The 18,612-nt window shown below is 34.6% G+C and overlaps 1 protein-coding gene across 1 annotated transcript in view; it reads left to right on the top strand.

Moving 5' to 3' along the window:
• LOC129217449 (nose resistant to fluoxetine protein 6-like) overlaps window positions 1–18,612 on the top strand; it is a 61,980-nt gene that overhangs the window by 29,959 nt on the left and 13,409 nt on the right. The window contains exons 7-13 of the mRNA XM_054851750.1: window positions 1,344–1,440; window positions 5,003–5,095; window positions 6,757–6,922; window positions 8,057–8,136; window positions 8,614–8,736; window positions 13,818–13,938; window positions 16,189–16,363. Coding sequence (XP_054707725.1) covers window positions 1,344–1,440; window positions 5,003–5,095; window positions 6,757–6,922; window positions 8,057–8,136; window positions 8,614–8,736; window positions 13,818–13,938; window positions 16,189–16,363 — 855 coding nt within the window. The remainder of the gene's footprint in view (window positions 1–1,343; window positions 1,441–5,002; window positions 5,096–6,756; window positions 6,923–8,056; window positions 8,137–8,613; window positions 8,737–13,817; window positions 13,939–16,188; window positions 16,364–18,612) is intronic.

The following is an 18,612-nucleotide window of genomic DNA, read 5'->3' as shown; positions in this document are numbered from 1 at the left end:
GGAAGAGTTAGAAGCTGATGTTCATGGATGGTTGCCATCAGAGCTTGTTACTAGTGTGCACACCTGAAGTCACAATTTTTATCTGTAGTCGTTACAATTTTTTCTACCGTTAACAACATATTTCCTCGGAATACGAACATAATTCTGGTTTTAAAAAAATAATAATTTCATGCTTGTGAGGCGTTTGATCACAAAATTCACGTTTTTCAACCATTATTGTTCACCTTTTTAGCATAAATATTTTTAATAATATTATCCCAGAATTAAGTTTATATAGAGTGTGATTGAATGAAGAATATTCACACAAAATTTTAGAACGATTGATCTATAGTATTTTGCGCTAGAATACACACCAGTTGAAAAAAAGCAGTTTTGAGAAAAACGCGATTGGAAAAAAAAACTGCTGTGAACGTTTTACAATCTCAGTTTTTTGAGTGCTCAAAACATTGGAACTAAACGGAATTTTGAATTGAAGTTTTGGCAACATATTCTTGAATAGTTCTACTAACATTTTATGACATTAAAAAAATGGATTTTTTGACCCGTCTAAACTGGTTTTCCCCCCTTAAAGAAACGATGTGGAATTTACCCGTTAACCGGTGATGGTTTTTGCATTATCTATTTATTTAAATACTACTGAAAATAACCTTTCAAAAAGTCTGATTTTTTTAAATTGAAATGAAAAAATGTTTCATTTAGCGTTTTGTTTCTTAGTTCTTGCAAGAATTTCCCGTGTATTAAACGGGAGGGTGTATAACGATGTTTTCCCATCGTTATACACCCTCCATATTCATAGCAACAATCGCCAGTTCAGAATTTTTATGCATTGAAAGAGATGTTCCAGGATCACTTCAATACTGCCGTGAGCAAGTCAAGGGCAGTAACAGCAATGTTTTTTTTTTTTTTTTTGTCATCTATTGTACGTAGCTTTATTGTACAAGCTTGCTTATTTGCTTTCTGCTGAAAAAAAAAGCACGAAAAAAAAATCTAATTCTAACATTTTCCCATCGTTAATATTGAAACCGAACAGCGTTTCTTCAAATATCTCAAAAACGCATTTCTGTTGTTTACCTGCATACGGCAGAATGCACATACGTGCCATAAAATGGGAGTGAATACTTTCATTCGTGTCACGTAATAGAATTTAAAGCAAAGCATTGGAAGAAATCAGATTTCTTTCGCTCGTTTCACGCAAAAAGTGCCAACCATTCGTCGTTGTTGAGTCACGTGACTTGGGGCCTTTGGGTCAGCTTTTGCTAAGCCAATGATTGGATAGCTAACTCCATTTTAATTCCTGCACTAAGATACAACATCCTGGCAATTTTAGGTTTTTTATTTTCTAGGTCACCTTTTAGGCGTTCAAGAATACTTCAACCATAAGCTTCCAGCAGCAGTTATCGACAATTTTACCGTTCCGGTTGGTTCCTTTTTCTTCATGAGGTAAATGATAAGTTTTTATTTTTTTCCAAAGTAAGATCTTTTTTTCTTACTGATAAAAGGTAGTTTTATCCAGTCTATTTGAATATGCAAACAGTTTTTATCATTGAAGGAGGTAAGATTTGTTGACATGTTCTTCAAAACCAATGTTGAATTGAAAAATCGAGAATAGGCTTAACGTATCGGAAATCCTTTACGCAGAGAAATGAAATATAGATAATTTAATCAGAAAAAAATGACGAAGAGGAAAACTTTTTTTTTGTATTGTTTACGAGATATTCAATTGACTTAAGTCATTATTTAAGTAGAAATTTGTTGCATGACCTTCATTTCTTCTAATTTGATCTTTAATTTTTCAAACGTTTATTTAAAATGTAATCATATTTTTTCCAATGAATTACAGAAAATTATTTCTTGTTCATATGGAATCTTTTTGCCAATTAGTCAGTCGCACAAAGCATCCGGGTCACTTACGAAAATGGAACAAATCATGTCCAACGTTTTTGAATTTTGTTTCTCGTTTTCAAAAATGTCCAACTATTTATTATTCATAATTTTTATTATTGATTCCCCATTTATTTGCGTATAATCAAGAATCAATGGTTTGTACTATCCAGGGACTCATACCAAAAGTGTGATAATGAAAAACTTTAAATAGATAGTAATCGAAAGAACATATTGACAGTCTTTCGCGCATAAATTACTTTTGCCCTTGTCCCCTCGTTGTGATATCAGGTCTACCGTTAAGAAATGCCGCCAAGTTTAGGGACTTGGCGAGAAATTTAAGGTGCCCCAGGATTAGTTGTTTGCATCTGCAAAGCGGGAGGAGATACTTTCCATTTCTCACAAGACTCCGCTAAATTTGGCAACTTTTTTAAAATTTCGGCTGACTTTAAGACCTCAGATTTGATAATGGGGACACCAGGGCAAATAATGCGTCCAAAAACATGTTTTGCTGTGCTTTTTCAATTGCTACTTTTTTGGATTTTTTTTAATATCACAATATCGTAGAAATTACCAGTTAGCAGTTTATAAAAATATTTTTTACATCTCCGCTTAACGAAGTGGACAAAGAAGCCTTTGAGGGAATCGGGAAGGTACAAACCGAATCCCGTGCGCCGCATGTCAAGCGCGGTGCTCAAGTGTTCAAAGTGATGATAAAGGAACATTATGAATTGAGAAGGGCACCTCACCTTTAAAAAATCGTTCTAATCATAGAAAAAGTTACAATTACAGAACAAGCATAAAATGAAATAATGATACTAAAACTAACTGTCTGAGTTTCAAGTTCGTTTTTTATTTTTGAAATAACTGAAGAAATTAATAAACAAAACGATTTTTTTTTACTTAAAAAGTAGCACATAGCTGATAATTTGTATTGATGTTGCACTTCAGGTCAATCAACTACCGAACTAAATGTTACACAACAAATGCTTAAATTTGCCCCGAAGCATTTTTTTATTTCATTTGTGTATATGTACTTTTAATTGTAGTTGAATTAGTTAACTGTCAAATATCTACAAAGTTGTTTGTAATACCCGTTGTTCATAACAACTATCAATAAGTGTTATTGTGAAAACAAAAGTGCTTCCGTAAATTAAAAGAAATAATACTATTCATTATTGCTAATGCACATTGTAATTTAATTATTAATACGTTCAGAGAAAATTAATTACTTAAACTTTAATGTTTTTGTAAACAATTGGAAAAGAAAGATAATCTACAATTGAGCGAAAGGTTGTAATTAAAAATGGAATACAGTTTTATCTCGAAGCAAATTTGAAACTACCACAAGTAAACTAGTGTCTGGGCTTTATTATTTATATAAAATGCTCAACATAAACTTATCGCTACGTAATGGGCTTTCAACAACCTCACAGACAAAATGATGAATGCTTCTATAAAAAAAAAAGAGAGAAAATGCAGTATTCAATCACGAAAATGTTCAGTAATGTGATCAGCAATTTTTGTTCGTCTTAGCCGAAACTTTCATTTTAACAAACCCATTAGGGTGATGCTTTTACTGAAATCGGCAACCAAATTTAACGGACAAAAAGTTCATTTTAGCCATGATTTCGTAAGTGGTCCTATGAAGAGAGTTCAACTGTGTTACTTATTCATTTGTTGACAGTTCCCCAAGCTTGAAGAATTGAACCTTGGAGTCACTTCCATCATACACCTTTGTGATCTGAAAAATATCGTGCTCTTTTTCTTCTTTTTTTCCCACATTTGGCGTTAAAGTTTCATATACTTAACTTTTCTTTCCTTCCCATTTTCCTGATTGTCTGTCGATATCATCCTTCCTGAAGTGTTTTTAGTTGAACAACCACTTTAAACGAAGTGTCTTGTCCAAAAAGAACCTTGACCAGAGAAAGATCGCTAGACCAATCAAACAACCAATCAATGATTCTTCATGTCTGTTTCTATTCCAGCTGTTACTCAGGCAGCTCACTGAAATCCAAGGCGAGACGGGGAAAGTATAAAATTAGAATGAACAATGACATTCTCTTCGAAGTAACTCTTAAACTTCACCTTCTCACCCCTTTTATAACCTTCGCTCATACTGTTTATTCAATGGGCCCAAAAGTGGGCATCTGAAAATGTACTGAGCGTTTAACATTGACAACTGAAGGTTTTTGACTCATCAAATTCAAAAAACGTTAAGTGCATCTGTAGCGGTTTTTCTTCTTGAAACTAATTTGCTACTAAAGGAAGAAACTTAAGAGAAGGTCGTTTTACTCATCAACTTCAAAACCATTAAAAGCATCTGTAACGGTTTTTCTTCTTGAAATTAACTTACTACTAAAGAAAAAAAAACTTAAGGGAAGGTCGTACTTCAACATACGGAAGAATAAATATTTTACCCTGCAATCTTAAGTAGAATTTGAACGGTTTGTGCGAAGAAACGACAGTTGATGTTCTTACAATTATAAGTTCTGTTCCTTTGTAGATGTTGAGAACCAAGGGTGCCCACCTGGGGGGGGGGAGGAGGCATGGCGGAGACTGCGCTATTGAAATTTCTAGGGAAGTATTTTAATTTCTTTTTTTTTTTGACTTTTTTTTATGTGGGAGCCCAATTTTGAGAGACTTTGTGGTATTGAGGCTGGGTGGGGATGCCCTTGCTCTAAGGGGGTGATCACCCCTGTAAGAACGACTCCCTCCATCTCAAATTAAATTGCTACATTTAAGGTCTTTTGAACTGATTATTGATGTTGATGACTTTGTGACGTTGAACGTTTTTTTTTTTTTTTTGTTCAGATTTCAAGATTGTGTGATAGCAATTAATAACTACCAAGAATACATATCATGATTTCCCCCTCTTTCGTGTACTTATTATCTTTAAGTTTATATTTCTTCAGTCTTAAAATATGTCAGTATTTTTCAATGAATAATATTGAAAAAAAGACTGAAAATCAAACTTTTTCAACGAGATCTTAAATTCGATCCAACTTCTGTTTAGGTTTCAAATTTAATTATTTACCATACCACTTGTATTTAGATATAAAAACAAAAGAACCTATCAAGGATGAATTTGCTTTCATAAACCAAGATTTTCTCTTTTCAGTGGCTTTCTCTTGGTTTACACAACCTGGAAGAAATTAGAGAAGAGTGATGGGAAAATGAACCTTTTTATCTTCTTCATTCATAAATACTGGAGGTGAGTTCAAACCAAAAGTAAAGACTAAACGAAGGAAATCTTCACGTTGAAGCCCAAACTAAGACTTAAAGTTGATGAGATGATGCATTTATGCTTTCGGAAGGTTAAAGGCATTATAACGATTTCCAACGTTGTTCTTTATGATATAAACTGAGCTAACGCAACTCTCTCGCTGTTAAGTGACCCAAACATGCTAAATCACGTGATAAAGACCTTTCAGCTTTTTTCACGTAATGTTGAGAGTGCTAAGTGTGTACGATAGCATTTTAAAGGTAGACATTTAAGATCTAGATAGAGCTACCATTGTTAATATGTTAAAATGCACCAAATAATATTTAAATCAAACAACCCGTTTTTCTCAGTCTCGGGAATAATTTGCTGTTTTGAAGAATTTCAATGTTAGCTGCAATAAAAATCTGCTCGGTTTCTTTGAATGAACGATTGAACAACACAAAGGCTTCCCGAACTTAAATTTTTGAGAGCGCGGAAATTCTCAATTTGCCGACTGCAACTCACACTTTTGCCGATAGGTAAAATGCGGGTTTGGACACATAAGCACATCTAATGAGAATGAACATTCGGGCATTTAAAGATTGCAATTATATCCCCAAGTTTGCTGAACCGTCAGACAAAATTTGCCGGATGACGTTTTATGGAATGTCGCAGCATCTTCCCGTCGGGGCGCCCTTGACTACACATATAAACGAGGACACCCTTGTGGAGCTAAAAAAATTACATTCTATTAGTCATTTACACGTAGCCTAAGTTTCTAAATTGCAACACGGAAAACCGCGCATTTAACAAGTTTTGTTCAACGGGAGGTTTTTACCCGAAAGATTCAATGCGTCGTTCTCTGATGCACAAATTGAAGCCCCCTCAAAGTCCTAGCAGGCTGTCTCAACGTGACGAGGGGGTGGCCCCGGGCGGAGTGGGTGAAGAACGTCGGGAGTGTATACTCCTGGTAGGGTCACCCAAGGCGTAAAGGCCAATCCATTATGCTCAGCTAAAGTCTGCAGGCATGAGGCAAAGTCAGACTTCAACCTATGGTGCCTGAAGGTATTTACCTCCTGAAGCTGTAACTTCCCCCTTCACCATGCTGTATTCCGACCCTTCTGCTGTTTTGGGGGGACTTTGTTCGCACGGCTTCATGGACTTGGTATGATGTTTCTGTCTGCCAAGTGGGACAAGCAACAACAAACAGCAACAACAAATTAAAGACCAGCTCAGCTTATTTTGAACACATCCCCTTCAGTTTCTTGGGTTGTTCAACATCAACACATCCAAACCACACGTCCAAACCTCGTGATTATACTGGAGCCAACTCGGACTTTTCTATCTTGCTCTAATGAGATTCTAATCATAATAAATCTATTTAGATTTTATAATCAGATTTGATTTTTTTTTTGCTATTCTCTACTAGCATAAGCCGTCATAGCCCTACCATGGGGCTCGTCTTTTCTTTTCCGGACTTCGTCTTTTTAACACAATATCAATCGCCTGTTTTCGGGTGATAAGACTTTGTGGTAACAGAACCGACTGAGATATAATTGATACCAAATTTAAGAAAGCATTTTTGAAGCAAATACAGTTTTTCAGGACAACTAGCGTTATACAAATACAAAGCATGTGTCCTATAAAGTGACGAGGTGTTTAATTTTTAGGATGACCCCCGCCTTAGGACTGACGTTAGCTCTCTTCATGGCTATGCCCTTGATCGATTCTGGTCCCATCTGGAAGTCGACTATCGAACCTCCTCTAAAAGTCTGCAGAGAATTTTGGTGGGGCAATATCCTCTACATCAACAACTGGTGGAATACAGATGAGTTTGTAAGTATTTTTATTTCCCTCATAGAAAGTCTTGTTCTTCTATTTCTAATGGTAAGATTTTGAGATCTATTTACTTGTTTGAACACGAGAAACACTAATACAACAGAATATGTTCGACTCGGTACACTCAGAGACGAAACATGAAAGGATTATTCTCTACCCAATACGTAAAAATATCCGCAAGCAAAAGAATGAGCACAAATGGTTATGTCTTTGCCTAATCAGAGCAGGTTTTTCACGCAGATAATTTTGTGAATCAGAAATAGTAGGCTCCTAGATTTAGTAGTTCGCAACCAAAAGGATACGCATTTATGCCTGTTCAAAGTAGGTGTTTTCACGCAGAGAATATTGCGCACTAGAAAGAGTAGGCCCATAGAGTCCGATAATTGCTGTCAAGCAAAAGGATGCGCACAAACAGTTACGCCTACTCTGAGCAGGTTTTTCCATACAGTGAATATTGCGTACTAAGAAGAGCCTCATACAGAGTCAAAAAATTGTTCTCAAAGAAAAGGGTGCGCACAAATCTTTACGCCTACTCTGAGCAGACTTTTTCATGCAGCCAGTTCTGCGAATTAGAAACAGTAGGCCCATAGTCAGATAGTTTCGCCATTCTCCCAGTGAAAAAATAAAGTAGTCTAGACAATTTATACATTATCTGCTGTTTAAATGGATTAGATGTAAAATACTGAATATTTTACAAATTCAATAAGTGTTTCAAAGAAAACGTAAACCAAAATGGAAACAAATCTAAGAAACTTATTTCATTATTGCCAAATCCTTACAGCAGTAATGAGCTCTCGTATTGAAAATTACATTCTGTTTATACTTTACGGCTTTACTGTATCAGTGTATACTGTAGTTAAACTGAAGATAATAGTACTTTAGTTGTGGACAAACGAGAAATAGTAAATCATATAACTTCAAGAGAATTTTTTTTTTACGTAACGATATGAACGAAACTGAAAAATACCAAGTTTTCCAACTAAAGCTAAAATTTTGCCTTAAACAACACGAAAGAACTGTTTTGAAATTGCAGTAACAAAATAGTGTTTTGTAAGAAATACTCTTGCAAAGTTTATTCTTTCGATTACTTTCAAATTTTTCAAATGATTTGTTACTGTTCCATTTTTTTAGTGCCTCTTGCATTCCTGGTATCTAGCTGCGCTCATGCAGTTCCATATGGTCGGAATAGTTTTACTGATACTGTTCTATAGGTAAGAAACATTTCTTTTCTTTCAAAGCTCGAAATTTATATTTTTTAAAGAGATTTTTTTTTTTCAAATCTTCGGGGGGAATCGTATTATGTAGAGATTAACTTTTTCTGTGATCCGTTTATACCGAACTAATGGGAAGCTGACGTCGTGTACTAACAGTTTAGGCACATCTCAAAGTATACTGAAATCGTTCCTTAGGATTCATAAAATATGCAAAAAGAGACATTAAAAAGATGAATTGTTATTAATTTTTATTTTTCTGATATTATGGTATTCAAATTAGTTTTTGTGCAAATTTCGTTTATGATGCTCATTTCTGTGGTTAAATTATTTTGTTAGTGAAATAAATGTATGACTAAATCAATGAACCACTGGTATAGTGGACAAGGCCAGAAATAAACCTTATTTGTTTGCAGTTATGTGATGACAACTTAGATAAAATTCCTCCAGTTATAATGACAATTTCTTTTTGTTTAGGTGGCCTGTGGTTGGTATTGTCTCAGGACTGTTAATTGTTGCTGGCTGCTGTGCAGTTACCGCAATGCTAACAGTCTGGTACGATTTTCCTATGCCAGCACCAGGGATCATTAGAGATATGGAGTAAGTTTGTTTCATGTGATTTTACTTAACAATCAGAACAGTTGTAGAGATTGTATTCCTTAAGCAGTGTTCAAGAAAGTCAAAAGAACAGAATGCTTGATAGCAAACTGAAGTGTTTGTGGGTGGTCAATGATAGTTTTTTCGAATCAGGACAACAAACGATCAATTACAATTCATTTCCAGCAATGAATCCTAAGTGTTTAAAAATCTTTACGTTTAATTCTGTGATTTAGATATCAAAGCACTCGCGGAAAATAAAAAGCAATTTCCACACTTTATACCTAATTGGAAAAGTAGAGTAATGACGTCCAGCGAGCAATCCCACTCACTCAACTGTTTCTAAATTAAATAAATTCCGAAATGTACGAGTGGTATCACTATCTAGGAGTTATAATAAGGGCCCAGTAAGGATATAGTCATTGTCATCACGGAAGTGTTTTTGTGGTCTCAAGCTACAATTTTGACTTCTTTTATCATGAATTTCTACATCTTACTTGCAGGAAAGTAAACGACACTCATAGTTTCAAATGTTGACAGATTTGTGCTTGTGAAATGTATAAGTTTAGCAGTAGGTTCGTGTCATTTATTTATTGGTACTTTTTTCCACCAACTGTAACGAATTAAAATCCTACATGGCGATGAAGGTTAATGAAGAAGGGTATTTTAATTCAAATTGCTAATCTCACTAAGTTAATGTATGTAAGAGCCGCCAACCCCTAAAGCGAATTTTCTCCCTTGCTATGAGGAAACTTCATTAACCCGGCAAAATTCGGGCTGCTATAGTGCTTGCCAGCTTAGCGATATTTTTCTCAATGAAAATTACTTTTACTTTCGGCTAAAATCATGTCTCATATTGTGTTCCAACATTCCAAACGAAATCTATTAATTCACACAAATGCGTTATATTTTTTTTGAAATTACTGCCGGTTTCAAAAAATATCAAGAATTCTGAGCCAGTAGTCACATAATCATAAATTCTGTTAAAAAAATAAACTAACGATAATTCATTCCATCGTGCTATTGTAAAATTCGAAGGTAGCATGCACTCCTGCTAATTTCTTTTAGTAAAGTATACTGCTTTGAACTTTCATAAATCTTTTCTTTGATCCTCTGTTTAGAATTTTTAGCACAATAAGGTTGTTTCCATCAGTCAAAAGTAATACATTTAGTCACTGAAATTGATAGAATAAGGCAAAAAAGTAATATGGACCCAGATAATACTTTTATTTTCCTAACAGTTATTTTTTATTTAATTTTTTAAAATGTCCGATTTTTCAAACAAAGCGTGGTCTTGATGACGTCACAAATGATTCTCTTTGACGCATCTTTCCACCGCATTTCCACGTTATGATAATCAAGAAGCGAATTAAAACGTGTCTCCGGCAATTCGCCCTCTCCAGCGTTTCGCCATCCAAATGATTGACAGGTGAAATCAGGTGAGGTTCAGTGATTTCCCTACAAAGTAGGTAGGGAAAAGTCGTAGGGATTATTTATCCCTATCACTGAGCTTAAAGAGAGAAAATATTCCTAAAAGTTTTAAGATCCCTTGACCCCTCCCTAGCCCCTTATCACCTCGTGGGTGTTCATTTGCACATGGATTGAAGAGAGGTACGCATTAGAAAAATGGCGGTCAATTTCGTACGATCTCAACGAGGAGGGAAACTAGCTTTGTTCCAAGGACATTTATATCGCACAGAAAAAACGGAAAATCATACTGGAAATGTGACTTTGATAGTTCTTGTAAAGCACGTATCATGCTACGAAGCTGCTAGAATATACAGCTCAAGAAAAACTTTATCAACTTTCTTTACTAAGAACAAAACGCATTTTATCAGGGAAAAATAATCTGAGCTTTTCTACAGCAATAAAATTTGTCTGATCAACAACGACCAAACAAACAAAAAAAAAAAAAAGGAATTATTGTATTTATTTCATTATATATTGTTTAGACTAGGTTTTTTATTTATCGTTTGCCAAATTTAGCTTATGTTTAGTCCTAATGTTATTTTCTTACAATGCATTTTGGAAACAAAACAATTTTTGTCTTCATTTTTAGAACACCGATGTGAAAATAAAATATTTAAAAGTTAGTGTTACAGGTGGCTTTAGAATTATTATCATACATTATTTAACAGTATCATACAAAAATGAAATTCTATCTTTTGAAATTCGTGTTATATTGAAATCGTGTAGTATTAAATTAAAATTTTGTTCCGTGTAATATCGAAACTGTGTTGTAGAAGCACCGTGTGATATGAGAGATGCCTGTATTCAGAAACGCTAGTCTCCGCTCAATGAGATTAGGGGCCATTCATTAATTATGTAAGGGTCCCGAGGGGGAGGGGGAGTTGGAAAAATTTCTACATACCCTTACTTGGGAGAGGGAAGGGGTCAAACCCATTCGTACGTAATATTTTCCCAGTCGATATTTTATATTAGAAATAGCGCGGTCAAGTGGTTTGGCAGGGATCATATTTCATTTGCTTCTACAAGGTTAAAAACGTATTAGGATGATATGTTTTTTACTTGTTTTTCAAAGAACTAATAGTGTAAAATATAATAAAAGAATCGCACTGTGTATGGTATGTCTTATTTTTAATTAGTATCGCATCATATTCAAAAAAAAATTTGTCGAAAAAACATTCAGTCACGATTCTTTAAGTAAATATTTCTTTGCACAAAAATGTTTTTAAAAAACTTAATAATAGTGAATTTAATAACGTTTATAGTGATGTACGATTCGTTATTTTATTATTTTGAATAACGAAGTGGAATCTTACGTAAGATTTGGGGGGGGGGGGGTGAAAATCTTACTTACCCTTACGTGGGGGGAGGGGTCAAAAATTGCCAAAATCATCCTTACGTAGCTAAAATAATTTTGAAAACATTGAATTTTCAGAAAATTTTTCAGGGGTCAATCCAAGTTTTATTTTTTCGGTCCCCATTTTGTTGAAAAACAAAATATTTTTCTAAATTTTCTTTGTTTTTGAAAATGAAGTTATTGTAAGTTTCCAGGTTATATATGGGCATGGCAAAATGATGCTCATTCACAATATGAAGTATAAGAAGAGAATTGTTAATGTCCTACTGATAGAATTACAAAAACCGTTTTTTGGAGGTCGCCACTTTGTCACACTGGATCACCATGTGACAAGGGGCGACCCTAAATCTTGAATTTTAGTTCATGATGCAAATTTTTGTGAATGAGCCGCTTTTACGATGTGGAATTTTGTGAAGCTGCCGCTTTTACAATGCAGATTTTTATGAAAGGCCCGCAAAGCGAACTCAATTCCAGTCGGCGGTCGACCCTATTTTGGTGAGCGCAGGGCCGCATAGAGCCAATGCGGGCCCCTTGTCATCTTGGTCACCAGGTCTCCCTCTTCTTATAAAACTTGTACATTTATATGTCTCAGATTCCAAGCTGGGGCCCCTAATTCCCGACTAGGCTGACATGGCCTCTGGGCGAGCAACAAATGTTGTTCGCTAATTTAGTGTTTCTCCCAATTAATAATGCTGAAAAAAGAACAATTATAATTAAAAAAACATGCTGGTATCATTGTGGTACTCTACTCACTGACATTTTTGTTGTTGATAATGATATGGCACTGGAGACTCTGGAGAAATATAGCGGTTTTTTTTGCAGAAATGTAAGAGAATTTGAATTCAGTTTAAATTTTATCAAGATCTTGATTGAGGTTGTACTGTACTATAAAGTATTGTTTCTGAATTCAATGAAATCCATCAACTTAAAACAGCAAAACATGTACCAAAAAACTAACTTCAATTGTTAATGGTGTTTTTTACAATAACAACAAACAATATCAATAATCCTGATTATTACATTACGAAATTAAACGAAACTAAAAGTTTAGCATCAAAGCACCATAATTGAAATAACATTGGACAAGAACTTTTCTTACCTATCACAATCCAAAAAAGTGTAGCCTATAGAACAAAAAAGTCAGCAATAGAGTATGTTAGATTTTAAAGTATACTAGCACTCTTTTGCTGCCCATTTTGTTATCGATGTTTCCATAACAAAGTTCGTTTGATGCAGTAGCGTATTATACAGACTAACTTTATATTCAAAAGAACGATGCAGGAATGACAACAAAAAAAGCTTGTAAACTTTTTTTTGAAAAAACTTTCTTTGATTCTGACGCCTATAATGCATACTCAATAAAATAAAAAATGAGAACTAAATAGAAGACTATAAAATACTTAAGACGAATCCGATTGACTTTTTACATGCTTTTTCTTAAGACTATGGATCGAGCAAATGACAGGTATGGAAGCTTCTACATTTTACGCTACAACATGATCTTCATTCCCTATTCCCACATTCGAGTGCCAAACAGAAGCGCGGCACAATGAAATCTTTCTCCCAAACCAAAAATATAGCATGAAAACAACAAAAACAATTTTTAATCCTGAATTTTAACGGCGAACTTTTCCAGTACTTAGTATTGATATTCAAAATGTAAACTAACGGATCACGTGGTTTCCCCTAACCTCGAACCCAAATCATGAATAGACCCCTTTTTCCCTAAAAGTTTCCCTGCCGTTAAGAAAAATCCCTACGATTCAGTTACGGTTCATTCATTTGCAATGTTTCCCCCTCTCCTGCAGAGCAGACACGCCTTCTTCTTTGTGAGACGCCTGGATGGCGAATATGCGGAGAGGGCGAATTTGGGGTAGACGCTTGCTGTCAACCATATCGTTGCCAATACATGTGAGTAAAGATACGAATTAAATATTTTGCTCTGGGAATGGCAACATTTAATGTCATTTCATCATTTGTGATGTCATTGGCAGAAGCTTAAACAATGAAAGCGCAAGGATTTAAGTAATTTTTTTAAAATATTAAACTTAAACAAATTATTTAAAAAATGGTCAGATCCTATGTTTTTAAGCATGCTCTTTCAGAAAAAAATACCTTTTAAATTTTGAAAACGAACCCATTGGGTCTATTTATTTTACATAAATAGATAACCATGAAAGCCTGTGGTGCTACCACAGGAACTTAATATTTCAAGTGGAAAAAAAATCTACTTTTCAATTACTTTTTTTGTACATTTCAGTGTAATAGAGAACTACTTCTCCCGTATTTACGTCAAGCCTTTCGCACATATCGCCACTTATGTCATAGGAATGGTGTTCGCATTCGTTTTCATGAGAAACAGGAATAAGAAATTAAGTACGGTAAGTGAGCGCTTTCATTCAGTTTTGTTTTCTTATATTCTTTAAGTCAAATATATACTGTTTTAAGACTGCAATTGTTTTAAATCTTTTATCTGCCGATAATAAACTCAAAACTTCCTGTTTTGAACATTCTAAATATTCCTAAAGAGCGAAATTCGTTTGCACTTAATTTCTTCCTTGCAGTTTTGTATTGTTCGCAAATGAAAATCAACTTATTTATGTATTTGGTATTGTTCTTTCTTACTGTTCGCTAACCACCTGTAGTTGGGGCAAGCTTAACCAGGCAGCGTTGTAATGCTATGGTTAGCTTTACCCAACTACAGGTGGAAATCTATAAGTTCATACAGTTTAATATTGTTTGGGTGTGGTTTTTCCACCAATAGAGTTGAGTTGTGTTATTTTTTCTTGACTAACAATAGGAACATGAAATACAAAATTAACTTTTTTGCTTGGCATCCAGTAACTTTTCATACAGCCAAGTAGAATAGTTTTTTTTATTTTACCTGCTGCGTTGTATAACTCCCAACGAAACTTTTTTAGTAGTTTAAAAACTCAATAAGCTTAAAAATACATTATTTTCCTCCAAGCAGTCAGTTTCGAAACATAATTTAAGAAAAATCAACTCGCGTACTTACTGCAATAAAAAAATCTACCTGTTTATAACGTTTATGGGGAAAATTCGGTAGGAATTCAGCGCTAGTGTGAGTTAAATATGGATTCGAAGTATTGACAGTGGAATTAGTGCTTCCATTTTTCTTTGTAACTTTCATGTTTGCTTCAATTTAACATATTCTTCTTAACTATTTATTGAAACAACTGGTATATTTTATGATAAGTCTTAGCATCTTCGATCGATTATATCCATGAAAATGTTAAGGAAAGCGCTGCTTAAGAATGGAAGGACTTGAGGATTCTTTAAGTTAGTTGTCCTTATTAAGATATAAGTAGAGCCAGGAGCGTGCACTGGAGGGGGGAGGAGAACGGACATCTGTTGGCCTAGGCCCAAGCCGGAAGGGGCCCGAGATTTTTAAAATAAGGGGGAAAATATATGTAGACACGTAGGGGTAAACAATATGGAGGGAGGTCCGAGAAAGTCATTTGTGATGGGCTTCAAAATTTCTGTTCACGTCCCTGAATAGTGTGAGCCTGCTTATATCCAAATGCATATGTTTATATGCATTTGGGCATGAGCATTTAAATATTATTGGCTCTTTTGAGGTTAGAGCATAATGTAGGCGCTTTTTAAAAATAAATACAGATCACTTTTACTTGAGTTTTCTTTGGAGCTTTTTGCATATTTTTGAGTTTTGTGTATTTATGCAAACACTTTCTTTTTCTAAATCTTTTCTTTCCAATTTTCTAGAATTTTTCTTTTACACATCTTTTCTTTTAGTCCTTGGCAGGCTTAAAGCTCCCCCTTTCGTGTGAAATCCTGACTAGTACAGCCATTTGTGTATAATTAGCAACCCTTTATCGTTCATCTGTCTTGCTGGCGCAATATTGCATTAAATTAGATCGTTAAAATATTTGTGCTGAATGCATATTGTAATAGCAAATATGCTGGGCAGAATAATATTGTATCCATATTGCATCCACTGCTCCCTAGTTAAGTGTTTTTACTGAACCTTTGATGCTTAGAGTCGCAGACAGCCAAGGCCCCTTGTCGGCTATGTCACCGCCCCCCCCCCTCCAGTCTTTCCCAAAAAAAAGAAAAAGAAAAGGGGAAAGAAAAGGAAAAAAAAGAAAAATCAAAACTGCTTACTAGAAAACAATTAACTCTATTTTAAGTGCCACAAGAGTAAATACCAAAAGAATTTTTTCTCCCTTTTTCTTTTTTACTTTTCTTTCTTTTTTTTTTTTTTACGTCAGTGTCGGCAGGCCCTTTCAAAGACCCAGGACTCTAGTTTCCAACATCGGGCCTGCTTTTACTGAATACAACGCAATAAATTTCGTATAAGAAAATATTTAACAATTATTGACTTTCTTTGACTAGAAATTATCAAGAAGTTCGAAAATCACAACAAATTTTTTACCCAATTTCGGTTCCAACTGTATACTGTTTACAAATTAAAGACAAATAGTTGCTTTTGTTTACTATTAGCTTAGGAAAGTACTCTAAACACTTGCGCGGTTTGAGTGCAGTTGAATAAAATTGAGTATCTCGTTCCGAGTTTACCTTTTTGAAATCGTATAAAAATTAGATGTTTTTCGACTTTAGTGAATGCTTTTAACTTAAATTTTGTTTTACAGAAGTACCAAATACTTGGTTGGACACTGGCAACTGCGTCGGCAATGACATCTGTATATGGAGTTTATGGCACTGCAGAAGATCCAGCTTTAAGAGCATTTTACATCGTTGGCCATCGCTTTGGTTGGGCTCTTGGAGTAGGATGGCTTGTTTACGCGTGTGCTAGTGGCTGTGGTGGTAAGTATAGCTCTTTTATTCAGACCCCAAAAAAAAAGAGCTTATTCTTACTGAAACTTCAAGACCCATTCGATTTTGTTTAACATCAGAGCCCATACGAATTTTTATTCGGTTATTCGACTTCAGAGCTATATCAATACGTAATGTATTCAATCGATCGTCTCAAAAACTTTATGACAATTTAGTGAGCAGATCTAGTTAATGCTTCTACTACAATCAATGTTAAATAATATTAAGAGCTGAAACTTTAGATTCACGGCTGACATTGAACTTTATCTTGTCACGTACGTTAATAATATGAAAACGACGGAATCCGTGAATCACTGTTGCCATTTTCATTAGTTCATAAAGAATGAACATCGATTCTTTTTTTGCTCTTTATGTATGTCAGCTGAGTTACAATCCAAAATGTAGCTCTTAGTTTGTTACAGTGGATTCTTTTTGCCCTAAAATACTCTATTGCGTCTTCCATAGTTAACTTGGTTTTCAAGCGGAATTTTTTCCACATTGCAGAAGGCGATAATTAACGGCCATTCCAACATTTGTTCGGCGATAATTAACAAATGTCGAGTTAAACTATTCCTTTGGTTTTTAAAGTAATCTATCAATAAACTATTTCGTTTCGTAGCAAAATAAGTGTACAGATTCATCTTCCGTTTGCCTCCTACTAAAATATCTATATACAATGCGCTTAATACTGAAACAACTTCAGTTGAAAGCAGTCAAAAGCATTAAAGGAACCTTTCTGAAATCATTGACACTTTCTTTATCAATGTATCCGTAAGTTCTTTCACCATTTTTCCTAATAAACTACGTTCAGTTTATTATGGTTTTGGTTGCCTCCCAATAAAGTATGAACCATAGCTTGGAATTTGTTCAGTTCTCAGCCTAGTTTCTATAATTTTAAAATATAAAATGTTTTAAAGCAAGAATAAAAATTTCAATTTCACTGTAAACTGATGTATCCACTTACTTCGTTTTTATATTGTAATTACTCATTTTTATGATAATCAGACGGTTTGTTACAAATACAAGATAAATTTAGGAAAAACACATCGCCCAACACTCTACATGAACACTTAAGTCATTCGAACACTAACTTAATACCAAATATCACGATATTTGCTTCCGTGTAAAGGTGGTAATCAGTACGAAGCTAAAACTAAATTACATTTCAACTGAGATTTCTTCTACTGTACTAATTATTTGAAAATACACGAGAGAACTTTGTACTTCGTCATTTCGATAAATATATTACTCCGTGATACATCAGGCTGCTTTCAAACCTTCTACACAATGGAAGGGCTTTCCTGGTGACTATAGTGCAGGAGTCTCCAATATGGTTTCCAATCCCGCGCCAATTTCAGTCCCGCGGGATTCCGGGATCTCGCAGGGTTGACTTTATTCTTCAAAAAACTATTCAAATAGAAAAAGTTGAGCTTTTTAGAAAGAACTGATTGTTACTTGAATTAGTTTTCTCGAATTCCGTACACCAATTGTAGACCACCACAAATTCACATTCCAATTAGCAATTACCGTTTGGCATGCAAAAGTGATCCCAAAAAAAAGTCAAATGCATCTTAATAAAGAAGGAGCACTAATGGGATGGGAAAGGATTGATGAGTTAAAAAGTAACGCGTTTAATGAAGCGCTGTGGCTTCATTGCATTTGGTTTTACAATTAAATAATTGTGGACATTCAGCAAAAGATCCCCAATAAACTTCATCACCTTTAAAAATAGATTTTTTTCTTTCCAATGGAGGTCATGTTTGGTTCTTTTTCCAAGACCTGCAAATGAAATTTCGGACAAAAAACATGCCTATTTTATTTGCGTATTTTGCTATCTATATCCAATATAAGTTGCACTGAGAACACACTTGTTATTTAATTAACGTTGGTCATTGTATCAGATTTGATTCATTACAACAGAGGATGAATGCTGATTGGTCTCACAAAGTAGTAGCTTCAGTAAAAGTTTTTGGATAACTTCGTTAATTTTACCTCTCATTTCAAAGAGACATTCAAAAACTTGAACAGTTGCGCTGTCATGCGAGTCATCCTGTGTATCATCCAAGTTTCATTATCATTCAGGAATATTGAAGATTGCTCAGATTTACCCAATATAATTTTGAAGGTACCACTCACATTTATAATACTAACTTAACAATGATAAAGACATCAGCAGACATTTTCTAGGTTAGAAATCATAAATGATAGGCTTTTCACTGCTTTTTCTTCGGAGAAAAATA

This window comes from Uloborus diversus, chromosome 2 (genome assembly GCF_026930045.1).
Source record: "Uloborus diversus isolate 005 chromosome 2, Udiv.v.3.1, whole genome shotgun sequence".
Classification (NCBI taxonomy): Eukaryota; Metazoa; Arthropoda; class Arachnida; order Araneae; family Uloboridae; genus Uloborus; species Uloborus diversus.
Note: the sequence above shows the minus strand (reverse complement) of the source record. Positions and strands in the feature narration are given on the sequence as shown.